At 34.5% G+C, this 18,892-nt stretch overlaps 1 protein-coding gene across 2 annotated transcripts in view; it reads left to right on the top strand.

Moving 5' to 3' along the window:
• Positions 1-18,892, top strand: part of LOC138701362 (histone deacetylase complex subunit SAP130-A-like) — a 93,196-nt gene that overhangs the window by 61,897 nt on the left and 12,407 nt on the right. For both annotated transcript variants that reach the window (XM_069828181.1, XM_069828182.1), the window contains 5 exons: positions 165-279; positions 2,762-3,034; positions 5,434-5,522; positions 7,528-7,760; positions 16,304-16,417. In XM_069828181.1, the coding sequence (XP_069684282.1) occupies positions 165-279; positions 2,762-3,034; positions 5,434-5,522; positions 7,528-7,760; positions 16,304-16,417 (824 nt within the window). The remainder of the gene's footprint in view (positions 1-164; positions 280-2,761; positions 3,035-5,433; positions 5,523-7,527; positions 7,761-16,303; positions 16,418-18,892) is intronic.

Genomic DNA, 18,892 nt, shown 5'->3' with positions numbered 1-18,892 from the left:
ACAATTCCTTTCACATTGTTTCACTTTCACCATATATTTCAAAAGAAATGCGTTACTTTGATTTAATTGTTTATAAATGGTTTAACAAGTATTGTTTTCATGTTTCACATTTCAAAGTACATACGATAGTTCGTTGTATTTGTTCACATCAAATTGTTTTACAGGTACTCTAGTCCAGGCAGAGGGGTCAGTACTGGGTCAAAGTAATCAAATTCAACCAACATCAAAACCAAATGCTTCACCAAGGCCGAGTATACTACGTAAGAGGGATAATGAAGGGTGAGCACTTTTAAATATTTATGTACTTGTAATTAATGTAGTTTCATAAATTTTCAGGAAAAGTAATTCCTAAATTGAAAATGGACACTGTTATCCCTTTTTTCGATATTTAAGTACACTTAAACTTGTCTCAATATCCGAGATGTGAGAAGATTATTCTCTTTTGAATTTCAAAAGAGAAGGAGTGATTCACCTTTGGCAGAACGGACTGGAACTTGACTGCAGTAGATGTATAATAAATACATCTGGGAAAAGATTAATCTCTGTGTACTTAAGTAGGCCATGACAATTCTCCATGTCAAATTATCTTACATTATATAAATTGTACTTATTAAAAGGTTTTCTTTCGTTCAATTTTTCCTCTTATTTTCTTGCAGATTAAGGCCATTTCATTTAATTGTTATCTAGTCATCAATTATTTGTTGCAAAACCAAATAGTCTTGCACCAGATTTTCTTTTCGTTGGAAAGTTTTCATATACTTAATTCTGTGTCATTTTTTTTACTTTGTCTTTTATGGTGCGACCTTTGACTGCTCAAAGAAACCTAGTGTATAGTCTGGGTCAGCTTACTTCATACCCTAAGGGTGAAACCTAACCATTTTTCCCAATTACTACATATGCTAGTAGACTGTGGTGCTTTTCTAATTTGCAGATTGAATTTTCTTTTGTCAACTTCGTTTCGAATTTCGATACCGACAAATACTACAAATGGTAGTGATTTTGTAACTGGTATGTTGGCAGCTGAGACAAATATCGACAATATTTGTCGGTACTGGAGTTCCATGAAATTAAAATTGTACTAGATTTCTGAGCCGGTTACTGGAAGCTAGTGGAATTTGAACATACTAATAATTAATATTAATACATAATAGTTATTTAATGTTTTGTGTTGTGGTTATAATTCAAGACTATAGTCAGGTAAGTTTTCGGAGTAAGTACAATAATTTCATGTGGTCAAACAAGATACATTTTTAGCTTAGGTCTCGTGAGTCAATTGTTTAGTCAAACCAATGAATTTTATATTGCCAAACAAAATACTTGACATGTTGATCCCTTTCTCGTATAGTTTGCCTACGAAAATATGTTACAAATTATTGAATTATTCTATTTTTTTTTATTCCAACATAAAGTACAGTAAGTAAATAAGTCATTTAGTATGTAGGATCATGTGATATCTGGTAACAGTTGGCAACACTGACAAGACGGCAATATTTGCTGTTTAGGAACTGTTCTTGTGTGACCCTCACTATATACTACTATTATTTTTACTACAAGCTTCCCCCCCCCCCCCACTTACTTACTTACTTACTGGCTTTTAAGGAACCCGGAGGTTCATTGCTGCCCTCACATAAGCCCGCCATTGGTCCCTATCCTGAGCAAAATTAATCCATTCTCTATCATCATATCCCACCTCCCTCAAATCCATTTTAATATTATCTTCCCATCTATGTCTCGGCCTCCCTAAAGGTCTTTTTCCCTCCGGCCTCCCAACTAACACTCTATATGCATTTCTGGATTCGCCCATACGTGCTACATGCCCTGCCCATCTCAAACGTCTGGATTTAATGTTCCTAATTATGTCAGGTGAAGAATACAATGCGATGCAGTTCTGCGTTGTGTAACTTTCTCCAATCTCCTGTAACTTCATCCCTCTTAGCCCCAAATATTTTCCTAACCACCTTATTCTCAAACACCCTTAATCTCTGTTCCTCTCTCAAAGTGAGAGTCCAAGTTTCACAACCATAAAGAACAACCGGTAATATAACTGTTTTATAAATTCTAACTTTCAGATTTTTCGACAGTAGACTGGATGATAAAAGTTTCTCAACCGAATAATAACAGGCATTTCCCATATTTATTCTGTGATTAATTTCCTCCCGAGTATCATTTATATTTGTTACTGTTACTCCCAGATATTTGAACTTCTCCACCTCTTCAAAAGATAAATCTCCAATTTTTATATTTTATAATAACAGGCATTTCCCATATTTATTCTGTGATTAATTTCCTCGGAGTATCATTTATATTTGTTACTGTTGCTCCCAGATATTTGAACTTCTCCACCTCTTCAAAAGATAAATCTCCAATTTTTATATTTTATAATAACAGGCATTTCCCATATTTATTCTGTGATTAATTTCCTCGGAGTATCATTTATATTTGTTACTGTTGCTCCCAGATATTTGAACTTCTCCACCTCTTCAAAAGATAGATCTCCAATTTTTATATTTCCATTTCGTACAATATTCTGATCACGAGACATAATCATCTTTGTCTTTTCGGGATTTACTTCCCCCCCACTACAGTAGTGAAAGTAACGGCATGGCATTGTAAAATTTCTAATAATGCCCCACACAAATCTGAAAACTATTCCTAACATTATTTCTAATAAAAGATAGGGAGCTTTCACAAACTATTTAAGTGTACATTCTTTATTATTCTGTTGTATATAATATCATCAAAACATTACATGTTTTGATAGGTCACCTATGAAAGCGCAGAAGAACTTGGCCCCAGTTCTAGCAGCATTAAGTAGTGGGGCCCCAGTTTCTCCTCCGTCACCCAGACGTCCTGACTCCCGTGGTAATGGGGGTAATTCTTCGGGTGGTTCTACCACCATTTCAGCTACTTCTTCTCCTGGACTAGGTGAAGCAGGAGATGATTCCTTGCCTCCAATAAAGCAGGAACCTGTAGAAGAAGGGGAAAGGCCTCCAGTTGAGATGAGTCCCCGCAAAAAACCTCGTAAGCAACAGTTGTAAGTATATCACAGAGTATTCCTTTAATACTTTACACTGGCATGTAGATATTAAATATAGTTAGCATCAGCATGTCAAGGGAAGATTTTTTCACAGAAACAAGTTGTAATATTTTTTTTTTTTATACATTCTGCATGGCTTTTATAATATGCAGATTTGACTGGTTGAATTCCAGTTCTAAGTTAGTCAGTTAACAAGTAAAGTGTTCTGCTTCTAAGTTGCCTTCTTGAGAGGCAGTTGATATCGTCAGGAGCATTGGTTAATGAGAATACACAATTCCAACAGGTTAAATGATTACTAAGACATTTTTAGGAACAACTGGATAATATGCACGGTAAACCAACATAGGTAGTAGACGTTCGCTGGCCACTAGTTACCGGGCCGTACTGAGCCGTGTCAAACAAAGGACAATCGAAATGATGGTAGTAAAATTCGCGACTATATTCTTAAATAATTCACTCCATTAATCAAGTGTAAGGTTTATGCAGTACAACTGTGGTGTTTTAAATGCACCAAAAGAAAATGCAGATGTAGTAAGATCTGAAAGTTATCACAACGAAATAAAGGGGGGGGGGACATGTGTTTCAGGGAATATCATTCAAATAAAGGAAAGTAAATTTCTGGTTAATGTTCACCAAAGTGTTAAGTATGTAATTATTACCTCGTTGCCATTTTATTTGTGGCTTACAGGAAATATCTCGACTTTTACGAAGGAAACGTTTAGTGCTCATGAAATTATTCACCGCTTTCATCATATTATTGTTTAACAATATTATGAAACAAAAACTGTCATAAGGGTCATGACCGACAGGATCATCTTGGTTGTCTGCGCATACGTGGACTTGGTTAATAAAAACCTAAACTAACCAAACCTAACATTGGTAAAATATGCAAGATGTGTAACCGGAGCAAGAAGGGATCTTCTTGATTTGATCTGGAATATACACACGAAAATAAATTCAAATAAGGATCATGCTGCTACTGCGTGAGAGATCCGCGCATGCGCCAAAGTAAAACTGTTCCTGTCGCGAGACCCTCACCTAAGCCACGTGATCTACTCGAAATATTTAAGCAAATACATCTTGTCGCTAACAGTGGTGCAATCTCTCAGTAATGTTCAGAACAAAGCAGGTAGATAGAAAAAAAAAACAAATTGCTTCTTCTAACGATGCCACAGATCAACGTCATGTCCTTATGTTGACAATATTGTGTATTTAGCTCAATTTGGTCATAACCGTAACGGCACAGTTCAAAGCTACTGTAGCAAATTCTCCAGTTTAGCACATTTTTATTTTAGTTTCAGTTAATAACTTACCTTTTGTTATAGTTTAGGTTAGTAAGTTGAACTAATATTTTCGGATCCTTACGTGAAATCATACTTAAACACTGTTCATTCTCAGTTGTGCGAATATGAAGTTCAGCATGTATTGAAGCTGTAGCCGAAAAATGTGTCCTTAGATCTACAAGCCCTTTTTCAGGAGAATGTTTAATTCGATTTTCCATTTTAAAATCTACTTGCTTATGAAGTTTCGTTTCAGTATTTTGTAAACAGAAGGCAGGGTAGCTAATTGAATGAATCCATGCACCTTTTGCGTAGTTGTGGAACACAGCAAACATCAGTGAAGATGATCCTCAAAGTTGAGTGTGAGTCTATCCAGGATGTGCACTAAAGTGTAAACTGCACTCTGAAGATGAATTTTGAAATGAGTCTGAATCCATTCTAGATTAATACTAAATAATCTGCATTCTGTACACAACAGATATTCTTGATTTTTATATATTCAGTACAATTTATGACGTAACTATGAGATACAGGTAAGAAATATTTTACGAAAATAATTACGAACTTGTAAATGTCTGTAATGTGCGTTGTTTAATGCTGATGTTTAATTTCTGCTAAAATATAATCATATTGAAAGTATTTCGATTAAATAAACTTTTTCTCTGGAAAAAGAGCCTATAAAATGCTCCAATAAAATATATATGTTTATAACACTATTAAAGTCAGAATGCATTATTTAACAAAAACTTGTAGAAAAATATTATTGTAACAATATACAAATTGTTATTTTGATAAAAGTGCATTCAAATCGCAATTACATAAAAATAAATCTTTTCAATCATTGTTTTCTCGAAACATGACTTTTGCTTATGGGTCCTTTTTCCGGCTACCGCCTCAATTGCAAGACATAAATGTAAAAATATGTAAGAATTAAATATTAATCTACATATTTTAAAATCCAATCTAAAAGGATGACTATAAAAAGTTGCATACAACTTATTATAAAATAAACTATATATTCTTGATATTTTGGCTAAAACAATTTCATTACTAAAATTTAGCTATTCCCTTTTCATAAAACCGCGATAAATTAAATCTGTGTTCATCAAATTACAGAACTGGTAATGAGCTGCATGAACCAAAATTTAGTGAAGATGAAATGGAATTCATCTCAGAAGAAAAAATCAAGAAAGAAGTTAAAGAAGGTTAGTATGGTTTGGAAAAATAAAATAAATTTAAATGCTGTTGATACTGAAAGAAGATACATCTGTACATGTCTCATTGTCCTCTTAAAGCAATTCAACTTTTAAATACTCAGATTTCGCTAAAAGTAAATCATTATGATCACTTTAGTAAGAATTCAGAAAAGAACTTTTATTTTTCATTGATTTAGTGTTCTGCCCAAGGGCAGGTCTTTCACTGCAAACCCAGCTTTCTCCAGTCTCCCTATTTTCTACCTTCCTCTTTGTTTTCTCATATGATCTATATATCTTAATGTTGTCTATCATCTGATATCTTCTTTAACCTCGAACTCTTCTTCTGTTCACCATTCTTTCCAGCGCATCCTTCAGTACTTTTATTTTATCTCGATAAAATGATATACATTAAATTTTATTTAGTGATGCATGATTTGCGTAATTTTAAGAGTTATTGTGTTCACAAAGCTACACCCTCATATTTGTGTTGTGATTTGGGTCAGTTCTCTGTTCATTATAAATTGCTCATTATTTGCCTTCACCAGAATATATGTACTCCTAGAGCTGACGAGTTGGAGAGTGGGGCATGAGGAGAGGGACGCTGTTATCGCTGCGAATCCCTGCTACATGTGGTACTATGCATTGAACTGTATTAATCATTCACAAAACTTGTGCTCTTGCTCTTGCACAGTTGTATTATGAATCCATGTGTTGGGTTACTAATATTGTTTCATTTTAATTATAGTGTTGATAAAGATTGTGTTTTATTCGTCCATGTGTTGCAGTTACTGATATTGTTTCATTTTCATCACAGTGTTTATAAAGATTGTGTTTTATTTGTCAAAATAACTAAGTTAATGGTAATATTAGTAGTCGTATAGTTAATTTCGCATAGGTGTACAGTATTTTATAATGGAACCACAGGGAAAAAAAAAAAAAGGAAAAACAATACACAGTGAGGCCTAGGAAATTATTAGAAGGGTTATACTTGCTTGTGATGAAGCACGACAAGGGAAACTTAGCCACATAGTGAAACAGCAAATTTACGAATATCTCATTACACTGATATTTCAGTCAGTTCAGTAACAAGAATTCATAGAGAAGGTGCTGATGCTGGTGAGACTTCCATTTCTACTCCAGGGAAACACAAAAAACGCCAAGAAGAAAGAAATGTTCATTTGGACGATTTTGATAAGAGGATAATTCGAGATACCTTTAGTGAATTTTATTTATCTATTATAAAATCGATATTAATTCATTAATATTTATTTTATTACATTTTATCAATATCCTTTTATAATTCTGTTGTACAAAAAAAATAGCATATGAAATTCGTACAATGTAAACTCGTTTAAAATGTTATGCATATATTATATTTGTTACTCATGTAATAAAGTATAACAATGTAAACTTATTGACTATATACTATTAATACATTAATGTACACAATTTTTTTGTAGATTAAATTATTCTTAAATTGTCGAATTCCTAAATAAAGTAATGGAAGAAAATTAAATTCAAGTACTTAAATGCTTTGAGAATAACTTACAACTTAATTTATTGTTAACAGTTAACGGTTAAAAAAATATTCTTTCGCATTAAATGTTAAATTAGAAATGCAACTAATATTTTCAGGACATGTAGTACTACTATGCATGCGATAGAAATGTTATGACTCTAGTATTATGTCATGCATTCCTTCCACTCTTCTTCTCGTCAGCTCTTAGCAGTATATTTGGAACAAAATCATGCTACGTTTATAACCACTGTAAAAATTGTACTCATATGTACCATTATGTAATAATATGTGAGCTCAGTATTAAAGTGTGTATTTTCTGTTGTAAATTCATGTTAAGAGGCAGTGATCTCAGAACAGTTCAAAATTTTTATTTCAAAATTTTTAATTGTCTGCCTCTGCATTGAAAAATAAATAATACGTTTAAAATATTTGTAATAATAATATATGTGTGAGTTTATAATTCATTACTGACATTAACTTTGTTTCATATTTCAGTGTCAGAAGAGTACGAGGAGAAAATCTACATACCAAAACGTCCCAACATTTCCCTGATTAATAGCTATAGACACACATGGAAGTCTAGACATAATCATTATCTCCGCTATAGTGATGTGAAGCCCAAGGATGAACGGCGACCCACAGTGACAGACCTTGCTAACCAAAAGCAAGTTTTGCAAAAGCTAAATGGTTGGAAAATCTATCATCTCAGCACACAGATGGAAGATCTTGTGAGTAACATAATTGACGTCTTTATTGAAATAACATATTTGTGATTCTTTTATGTTATGAAAGATGCATGCTATGTGTTTAGAAAAGATTACATATGATCCAGGTTTATATTATGAATTCCAGTTTTTAAACATCCCAGTGGTGAAGTGCATCGACATCAGTTAAAAATACAGTAATCGTAGATTACGAAATGACAGTTAAACAGTAACCGTGGTTAAAATATAATTTCTGTGCACCATTCATAATCACCAATTTCTTAAACATGGTTTGCTGACATCTCATTTAACCAGTATAAAGTCTATGATGATACCCTGTTTCTACAAAATGACTAAAGGAAAGCATCCATTCCTCTGCAAAGATAATAGTCAACATGTAAAAATGATTGTGCTTACTCCATTCTGCATGGAAACAAACGTATCCCATATTTTCGCGTTGCATTTGTTTGTCTTTGAGTGCTGTTATGTTCGCGAGTTGCATTTATTTGTTTTTCAGTGCTGTTATGTTAAAATGGTACAAAATTGAAAATTAAATGCAATTATGACTATATCCCAAGTGAGTTTGAAGTATTGATAGAATTAAATATATTATATATGAAGAGTCCACTGCAAGAATGATGGATGTCAGTTGGAATACATTTTGCAAGAGAAGCAATTTAAAGTTTGAAATGCTTAGCGCTCAGAGCTTAACTGAAATTTTCCGATCATTACTGAACAATGACTATCAGTGTTAATGCCATATAACTCTCTATGTACATTCTATATGTCTTAAGCTATGCATTGACAGTCTTGGTTCATTTTCGACAAGAAAGTGACATCCATTATTCTTGCAGTGGACTCTTCATATGAAAAAGATGGAATATCCGTAAAGGAAAAGGATGAAGAAGATTAGTACGAATGTATGTACGATCCAGAACCCCATTCATACAGGGAACAGTGCATTATCCTAAGATCCATCCATAACCTCTCTTCATTCAGCCAGTGATGTAGAAAAAGAGATACCTACGTGAGTGTTCCTCCTTAAAATACAGAAAAGATCAGTTGCATAGAATTGTAATATAAGCAGCTGATCCATAGGAGAAATAAGACTGTTTCTGTGTTATTTTAAGTGCCCTATTTGTTGCAGCAGAAATGACACTAGATTTTGATAAACAAAATCCCTTCTGAAATTTTCTGTCGCTATTCCTCATAAGCATTCTCTTTCCACTAAAGAAACTTCACGCTCACCATCATCTCTATTCAAGTAATTCAAGAACTGTACAATAATAATCGTCTTCGAAATAATCATCTGGCTGCCATTTTGTTTTACTTGGCCTACTAATCACTGGTTATTTTCTTTAACTGTTCAAATATGGCCGGTTAGAGATTACCGTGGTTAATCTGCTATATGAGTCCTAACTGAGGTCGATCCACCGTAAAAATCCTTAACCAGGGATTAGGAGGCAATTTTAATCGGTGGTTACACTAACTGATGTTGATGTACAGGGCATAGATGTAGTTTAAAAAATATTGTGTCCTCTTCCACATGTGTAAGATTGGAATGTTGAAATATCCACTGTCATAATGTAGTGTGCAATTAACATAATGTAGTGAATGTCGATTATATGCATAACTGTTCAGTTTTAAAGAGTACTTCACTGTATCAACTTTATTGGGAATCCAAAAAGTTTCTTGTAGTTTTTTCACTTGGGTTATTTATTATGAACATGTGTTCGCAATAACATTATTAAGCTTCTGGGAACTAATAACTTACATGTTAATAATCCTTAGAACTGGTTTATACATACACACACCTACATATGACGATCAATCATACTATTGTTCGATCATTTGCATAAAATTCTTTTGATAGAAGTGTGCATATTGGATATAGATCACATCTTGATAGATAAACGGAGACATACTAGTATAGTAGATATTCGAACTTTCAGGGGTGCAGACTGTAATTCTGACCATTATTTGGTGATTGGAGAATTAAGAGAAAGATTATCAGTAGCCAAGTGAGTAGAGCAACAAGTTAATATTACTAAATTCAATATTTTGAAATTAAAGGACGAGGAAGCTAAGCAAAATTATCAGGTCGAAATTTCGAATAGGTTTGCCACTTTAGAAAGTTCCGACGAAGTTGAGAAAGAATTAGATGTTAATAACGTGTGGGAAAATGTCAGAGATAGTATCAAAATTGCAGCTGAGCAGAGCATAGGTTATTATGAAACTAAGAAAAAGAAACCGTGGTTTGATGAAGATTGTTGCATGGTAGTAGAAAGAAGGAAACAGGCAAAATTGAAATTCTTACAGGATCCAGTTGAGGAGAAGAGAGATAATTATTTCAATGAAAGACGGGAAGCAAGTCGTACACTTAGGAATAAAAAGAGAGGTTACTTGAAGGAAAAACTGAATGAGGTAGAAACAAATAGTAAGAATAAAAACATTCGAGATTTATATAAGGGTATAAAGGAATTTAAGAACGGATATCAGCCAAGGGTAAACGTGATCAAGGATGAGAATGGTGACTTGCTTGCAGACTCTCCATCAATCCTAAACAGATGGAAAAACTATTTTGCGCAACTACTAAATGTACATAGGCCAAATAGAAATGATAGGGACGAAATTGAAACACAAACTGCTGAGCCATTTATACCCGAACCCACGCTTTCAGAAGTCGAAATTGCGATAGAAAATCTGAAAAAGTACAAGTCTCCAGGTATCGATCAAATTCCAGCAGAATTAATACAAGAGGGTGGAAGTGCATTATATAGCGAAATTTATAAACTTGTACTTGCTATTTGGGAAAAGGAAATTGTACCAGAACAATGGAAGGAGTCCATAATTGTACCTATTTTTAAAAAGGGGGACAAAACCAACTGTGGTAACTTTCGAGGAATATCACTTTTGTTGACGTCGTACAAAATTTTGTCCAATATTCTTTTGAGAAGATTAACTCCATACGTAGATGAAATTATTGGGGATCATCAGTGCGGTTTTCGGCGTAATAGATCGACTATTGATCAGATTTTTTGTATTCGACAGATAATGGAGAAAAAATGGGAGTATAAGGGTACAGTACATCAGTTATTCATAGATTTCAAAAAGGCATATGACTCGGTTAAGAGGGAAGTATTATATGATATTCTTATTGAATTTGGTATTCCCAAGAAACTAGTTCGATTAATTAAAATGTGTCTCAGTGAAACATACAGCAGAGTCCGTATAGGTTAGTTTCTATCTGATGCTTTTCCAATTCACTGGGGGCTAAAGCAGGGAGATGCACTATCACCTTTACTTTTTAACTTCGCTCTAGAATATGCCATTAGGAAAGTTCAGGATAACAGGCAGGGTTTGGAATTGAACGGGTTACATCAGCTTCTTGTCTATGCAGATGACGTGAATATGTTAGGAGAAAATACACAAACTATTAGGGAAAACACGGAAATTTTACTTGAAGCAAGTAAAGCAATCGGTTTGGAAGTAAATCCCGAAAAGACCAAGTATATCATTATGTCTCGTGACCAGAATATTGTACGAAATGGAAATATAAAAATTGGAGATTTATCCTTCGAAGAGGTGGAAAAATTCAAATATCTTAGAGCAACAGTAACAAATATAAATGACACTTGGGAGGAAATTAAACACAGAATAAATATGGGAAATGCGTGTTATTATTCGGTTGAGAAGCTCTTATCATCCAGTCTGCTGTCGAAAAATCTGAAAGTTAGAATTTATAAAACAGTTATATTACCGGTTGTTCTGTATGGTTGTGAAAGTTGGACTCTCACTCTGAGAGAGGAACATAGGTTAAGGGTGTTTGAGAATAAGGTGCTTAGGAAAATATTTGGGGCTAAGCGGGATGAAGTTACAGGAGAATGGAGAAAGTTACACAACACAGAACTGCACGCATTGTATTCTTCACCTAACATAATTAGGAACTTAAAATCCAGACGTTTGAGATGGGCAGGGCATGTAGCACGTATGGGCGAATCCAGAAATGCATATAGAGTGTTAGTTGGGAGACCGGAGGGAAAAAGACGTTTAGGGAGGCCGAGACGTAGATGGGAGGATAATATTAAAATGGATTTGAGGGAGGTGGGGTATGATGATAGAGACTGGATTAATCTTGCACGGGATAGGGACCGATGGCGAGTTTATGTGAGGGCGGCAATGAACCTTCGGGCTCCTTAAAAGCCATTTGTAAGTAAGTAAGTACTGGTAAGTGCATATTGGATATTGCCTTGAATCTAATAATACAGAAGCTACTAGCAGCGACCTGTACAGCTCCCCGCTGCTTGTGCAGGGGTGTTATACAGTATGGTACATTTCCTCACAGATGAAATTCATGCATGTTTTGCACTATATTATCATTTAGGCCCTACCTCAGTTTTCGTACTTCCCCGACATGGATATTTAGCAAATGCATTGTTTATGAAGGTAAGCAAGCCTTCGTTTATGGTTCAAAATATGGATTTTTGGATTTCCGGTGTTTATTGGTGTTTCAAGTGTTTTGAATGCGAATATGCGGTTTATAATCTATTCGGACCAAAATTGGATTTTTAATGAGCATATAATTGATTGCATGTCTTTTCTGACCATGCCCACTTTTGCAGACATTAATGTTTTTCGATATATTTCCTAAACTGTTGAAGATATTTTTATGAACTAACTCTTGTTTTTTGCGAGAAATTTCATATTTTCTGTTGATGCCTCTGTCAACTTTCTCTTTGGTCATGGTCATCTATGGTTTGGTTTCCAAGGAAACGAGAAGCGAGGTAAACATAAATATTTGTTATTTTGTATTTGTGAAGGTAAAAAATGGGAAGAAATCAGAAGTTTGGAAAGAGAAAGTTTACTGGGAACACTTATACAAGAAAGAAGGAAGTTACTAGTGATTTAATTAGTAATGGAAAAGTTAGTAATGTATTTAGTGCAGAAGAGGTTTGACCGAACACCATGTGAAGCAAATGTAACAACTACCAGAGCCGGTAAGTGTGTTACAAATTCTAGTTTATTGAAGAAGAAACTTTCATCTTCCATAGAATTATTTGATGAGATGTGTGAAATGCAACAGTCTAATATTTGTGAAAATAACATGTTAAAATCTGGTTATGTACTAGTGGATTTGGAACTGATGTCAAAAGCATTATCTCAAAAACAAAATGTAAATGTGAATGTGTCTCTGTCAATTCAAGAAGACATAAAGAAACGAAAAGGACTTGCCAGATGATTAGTAATAGTGTGTGCAGTGTGCAGAAAGGAAGGCACTTTTCAAACATCAAAAGTTATTGCTAGTGGATATGAAGTGAATACAAGATTCATATATGGGCTACGCTGTATTGGAAAAGGTTATGCTGGTAGATTGTGTGTCATGATGAATGTCTAAGCCTCATTCAAAATTTCATAAGGTGATTGGACATATTCAAGAATCAGCTGATAGTGTCTCAAAGATAGTATGTAAGCATGTAAGGAAGCAGTGCAATGCAATGACAGTGATGATAAGATTCCAGTTGCAATAGATGGAACATGGCATAAGAGACACCACATGTCAAACCATGAGTTGTGGTAGCTACTTCAGTTCATACAGGCAAAGTTTTAGATTCAGAATTGCTATCAAAATATTGTTATACATGCAAAAAGTTAGGGACTCATGAAGGTTGTGTAAAGAATTTTGATGGAGGCAAAGGGAGCTGTATGTATTTTTCAACATTCCAACCAGACTCATGGTGTAAAATAAAAGCAGTACTTAGGTGATGGAGACAGTAATGATTTTGTAAAAGTTGTGGAAAGTAAACCATATAATCAGGGACGATTGTACTGTGAAGAAACTGGAGTGCATTGGACATGTACAAAAGCGCATGGGTTCCAGGCTTCTCAAACTCAAGAAAGATTTAGTGGGGAAGAAACTTTCAGATGGCAAAGGTGTTGGGAGATCAAAGAGACTTACAGATGGGATGATAGATAAATTACAAAATTACTATGATCAAGCCCTAAGAAATAATTTGCATAGTCTACAGGATATGAGGAGTGCAGTATGGGCTACATATTTTCACGGACTCTCCACTGACGATCATCCCCAACATGACCTGTGCCCTAAAGGTGACAATTCGTGGTGCCAATATAATAGAAAGGTACCTCATTATAAACACCATGGTTTACCAGAATCTGTTATTGCCATAAAACCAATATATAGAGACTTGTACCATCCAGAGTTGCTAAAAAAATGTTTGCACAGTAAGTTTCAAAATACAAACGAAGCATTTAACCGTGTTCTGTGATGCAGGATCCCCAAAACAGTCTTTGGTAGTGTCAGTACACTTAGATTAGGACTAAGAGATGCCATCATATGATCCAATGATGGAAATATTGGAAGAGTCGAAGTCTTACAAAAGTTAAGGATTGAACCAGGCTTCAATACCATAACATCTTGAAGGAATTAGACTCTCTTCGCATCAAAAAGGAAGAAAATTGAAGAGGAATAAGAAGAGAAGCCATGAGGACACAGAAGATCCAGATTATGGTGCTGGAATGTCCTAGCAGTGCACCTAAGTATGAGAATATTTGCCAAAATTTTAAACTCCATTTTTCTCAATTGTACATTTTTTGTAACGTTGGTGCACGTTACATCAACACCATTAAAGATAAATGCATGAAATTTGGAATGTACATTAGGAAGAACATAACTAATAATAATATGAAAGGAAATTTTTGTAAATTACTTAGAACCTGAGTTTTCAAATTTTGAACATAAACACAAAATTAAACATTTAGAAAAAATTAATAATTAAAAAACTAATAACATTTGATCAAAACTAGTTCGTATTATTAAAGATAAATGTATATTAAATAATCCCTGAAAAATTGGAGTTTGTACCTCAGATACATCCAGAATAAAGTGCACCTGAAATTTTAAAATTTAACATGGGCTGTATAGGGAGGGCTTGCTTACCCTAAATATACTTTGTTTGATTATAAACATGCATTGCCTCCTTTCTGAGACTTTTAAAGTATCTGTGCTACAAAACTTTTTTCTAAGACTGTACATTAAAAGTGCTACAATACGCTGAATTCGGTTTTGTCCTCCACAAATATCTGAGAACATGGAAACCTATTTGACTTTATTATCTGGAATAATATTGGTCAAGAAATGCATAAGACACGTTCCAATTTCTGTTAAAAAGCAAAACTTAATAATGTTAATTATATCAATAGTGTTGATGGACTTGCAGGATTCTCCCTGTATAAGAGGCTGTAGGAAACTATATAAAAGTTCTGTAAAAATTCACTAAGTGATTTTAAAGGTTTTTCCCTGGCAATAAAATGTCATTTTAGGACTTACTGAAAACTGACCTAGACTACAACTTCAAAACTATATCTCACAGGAGTAAGTGGGGTTTTCCAGATGATGGAGCATAATATTTTACATATTCAGATAATAACTCCATTTTCAGAAAAATTGGAGTTACTGGGATTTTGCAGAAACCCCACGATATGATCTTCGATCCTTTACCTATATATCCTGCACTCTACTGTCAATCAAGCAGAATAGACATCCCCCTTGAATCTTAGAACTGTGAATTCGTTGTTCATTAAGAGCCATGCGAAAGGTCAAATCTGTACCTCTTCTTAACAATGTAAATTATTTTTTCTACTGAAAGATAGGTATGGAGAGACATAGTTGATACTATATTTGTTCATTTATTTAGGAGTCAAAATTTATTCAGAACGTAATTTATTATGAACTTAATTGCTTATTTTTGTCCATTATATACCAGGTGTTAAGATATACAGTGGATGTAACATATACCAACAAATTGCATACATAAATGGAAATGCTTGAAACTGATAAATCAATAATGTACATGATTGATAACAGAGGAATCATCATTTGAACAAATTCATATTTAACGCTTATCTGTTTGGGGTTAGAGGGATCTTCGCAAAAAGATTGGCGCATTTTTGCAAGCAGTTTGGTCTAGGACAAATTCTTGTTACTGAAGTCTCTCTGTGTGAAGTGAAGTGAAGGGATCTATAGAAATCCTAAGAAACCATCTCTACATTTGAATAAACTGATCTCTTTTCTGTGGCGATCTGCACACTCATAAGTTGGGTCCTGCAATGTGGACTGAATAGACGACTGCAATCATTTGATAACATGATAGATACTAGGAAGAATTGAAGTTTCTACTGGTATCATTGATGATTTGTTTAATCGTTTTCATTTATTTACAGTATATATATATATTTTTTTCCCCCTTTTTCTTTTTTTCGCTTTTCCATTGTATTTGTTTACTCTTTTTCATAGTAAACTTTATCTTTTAGGCAGTCTCCACTTGGAGGAAGCTGAGTAAATAAAGTTTATACACTCGCGTAAAATAATATAAGCTGGCATAATTTCTCCTCTTTCCCAAAATTCAGGATGTAGAGGTGTTCATTGTGGAAAACAAGTGAAGAGAAAGAAAAGGAAATCACATAAGCAAAGTTAGAAAAGTTAAATTGAAATTTCATTGAGTGGAGCCAAAGATGTAAGTAACACTTGTATTTTTAATGCGTTTCAGTCTGATCTTGAGATGCAAGTGTTCGAAAAACTGACAGCCATGCTAAAAGTGATGGAGAAGAAGACTGGAAAGGAACTTGATAAAGATGTTAATAGAGTCAATGAGCTTATCAAGGTAAGTTTTTACAAATAAACATTATTTCGTAGCTTGCTTCATGTACCCTTGAGAAGTTTACAGTACCAGTATATGAAGTTATTTAAATGAAAATTATATTTAGAAATTGTCACAATTTTTAAAAATATTTGAGTTCTTTGACTGCCTCCGTGGTCTGTTGGTCAGCATGCTGGCTTCCAGATTAAGAGGTCCCGGGTTCGATTCCCGGGCTCAGCTCTCGGTGAATTTTTCTTGAAGAGGAATTCCCTGGGTGTTTAGAGTCTGGAAATTAGTATGAATGTGAGTGTGATTGTGAGTGTGCCGGGTTAATATTAATTAACCAATCATCACAAATATAAAAATACATCAGGACTGTCTCTGGGCAGTAACCTGAACACATGTTTCAGCGTCACATTGTTGACAAGTAACTCCATCTGTTAGCACAACCATAAAGCATCTAATAGATGCTATAAAGTTACCAAAAAAAATTGAGTACTAGAAAAACGCACGTGTATGTGGGAAACAAGAGAATTTCCTTATTAAAGTTTTTCCCTCCATCATGATAGGTTTTTATAAACATTCCAAAAGTTAATTTCTTGCTTATTGAAATACTGAATTTTACACATTTTAACTACTCATATTTAAGAATAGTTTTGCTCTGCAAGTTCATATGGAGCCTTGGATATATTACAGATGGAGGATGAATAAAAATCTCACATGCACATAGATCACCTGTACACTCGTTGTGTTACCCATCTGAGCTGAATATGTTGTTGTTGTTTTCTAATGCCAGGCATTTGTCAATAAAGTCATTTGACCTCTAAATGGCAAGTTATAGCCGATTTAAGTGAACACCATATTTTAACGTTTTGGTGGCTACTTCATCCACACACAACCCCCAGAAAGTCTGGAGGACCACACCTGCTGATGGTCGACGGGTCCAATGGGCCTAGTTGGGAGATTTTGTCTGAGCTGGATATTTGACATAGTCAAAGATATGGTCGGTAGATTTCATCTGGAGTTCTCTCATTCAGAGACAGGTTTCTTTCACACGTCATAAATGTATACCATCATTCTCCCATTTTTACATATATACACAGTGGTGGGCTTTATTTTCTGAAATACGTAACATTTCTGTATAATTAATGTACCAATGAAAAGAGCAGACTTTCTAGATTAACAAGACATATTTATTACCTTGATTTGAGGCTCATTTAAAATCTCAGGGAAGTTAATATTACGTGATGCAAAAACAAAATCCATTTTGGAGGCAGTTTATTGCTTCGAAATACAAGAATTTATTAATTAAGAATTAATTAATTTTCAAATGAACACAATTAAAAATTATACTCTGTATGGCCACCATTTGCCTGAACAACCATTTGTAGGCATCTTCTCCATTGCTAATAGAAGTCTTTGATGGAGCTGGTCCCAACAGTCAATTCATTCATTCATAGAGTTCTGTCCAAGGGCAGGTCGTTCACTGCAAACCCAGCATTCTCCAGTCTTTCCTATTTTCTGCCTTCCTCTTTGTCTCCACATAATGATCCACATATCTTAATGTCATCTATCATCTGATATTTTCTTCTGTCCCGAACTCTTCTCCCATTCACCATTCCGTCCAGAAGGCAGTGACCCAGCCAATTCCTTTTTCTCTTTCTGATCAGTTTCAGCATCATTCTTTCTTCATCCACTCTTTCCACCACAGCTTCGTTTCTTATTCTGTCTGTCCACTTCATACGCTCCATCCTTCTCCATATCCACATTTCAAATGCTTCTAGTCATTTCTCTTCATATCTTAGTAATGTCCATATTTCTGCCCCATACAATGCCACATTCCACACAAAACACTTCACTAGCCTCTTCCTTAGTTCTTTTTCCAGAGGTCCGCAGAAAATGCACCTTTTTCTATTAAAAGCTTCCTTTGCCATTGCTACAGTATTCTCCTTTTGACTTCTTGGCAGCAGCTCATGTTACTACTTATAGTACACCCCAAGTATTTGAAGCTGTCCACTTGCTCTACTGCCTCATTTAGAATTCGCAAGTTTACCTTCTTTACTTTTCTTCCTATGACCATTGTCTTCGTCTTCTTGGCATTTATCTTCATTCCATACTGCTCACAGCTATCACTCAACTCCAGTAGCATATCTCTTAGTATCATCTTCTCATCTGCTAACAATGCCATATCATCAGAAAATCTTACACACTTTATTCTTCTTTCTCCTATTATCACTCCTCCCATGTTTTGAAAACAGTTTTCACTAAACCTTCCAAGTAGATGTTGAACAGTGTTGGTGATATAGGGCATCCTTGTACTCCTTTCCCTATTTTAATTCCTTCTGACATTTCTTCTCCTATCCTGACTTTGACTTGTTTCATATAAAGGTTACTGAACAGCCTCCTAGCTTTCCAATGTACGCCAATTTTTTCCAGGATCCCCATCAGTTTATTCCAATCCACTCTATCAAATGTCTTTTCTAGATCCCAAATACTATA

Source organism: Periplaneta americana, chromosome 6 (assembly GCF_040183065.1).
Source record: "Periplaneta americana isolate PAMFEO1 chromosome 6, P.americana_PAMFEO1_priV1, whole genome shotgun sequence".
Taxonomy (NCBI): domain Eukaryota; kingdom Metazoa; phylum Arthropoda; class Insecta; order Blattodea; family Blattidae; genus Periplaneta; species Periplaneta americana.
Note: the sequence above shows the minus strand (reverse complement) of the source record. Positions and strands in the feature narration are given on the sequence as shown.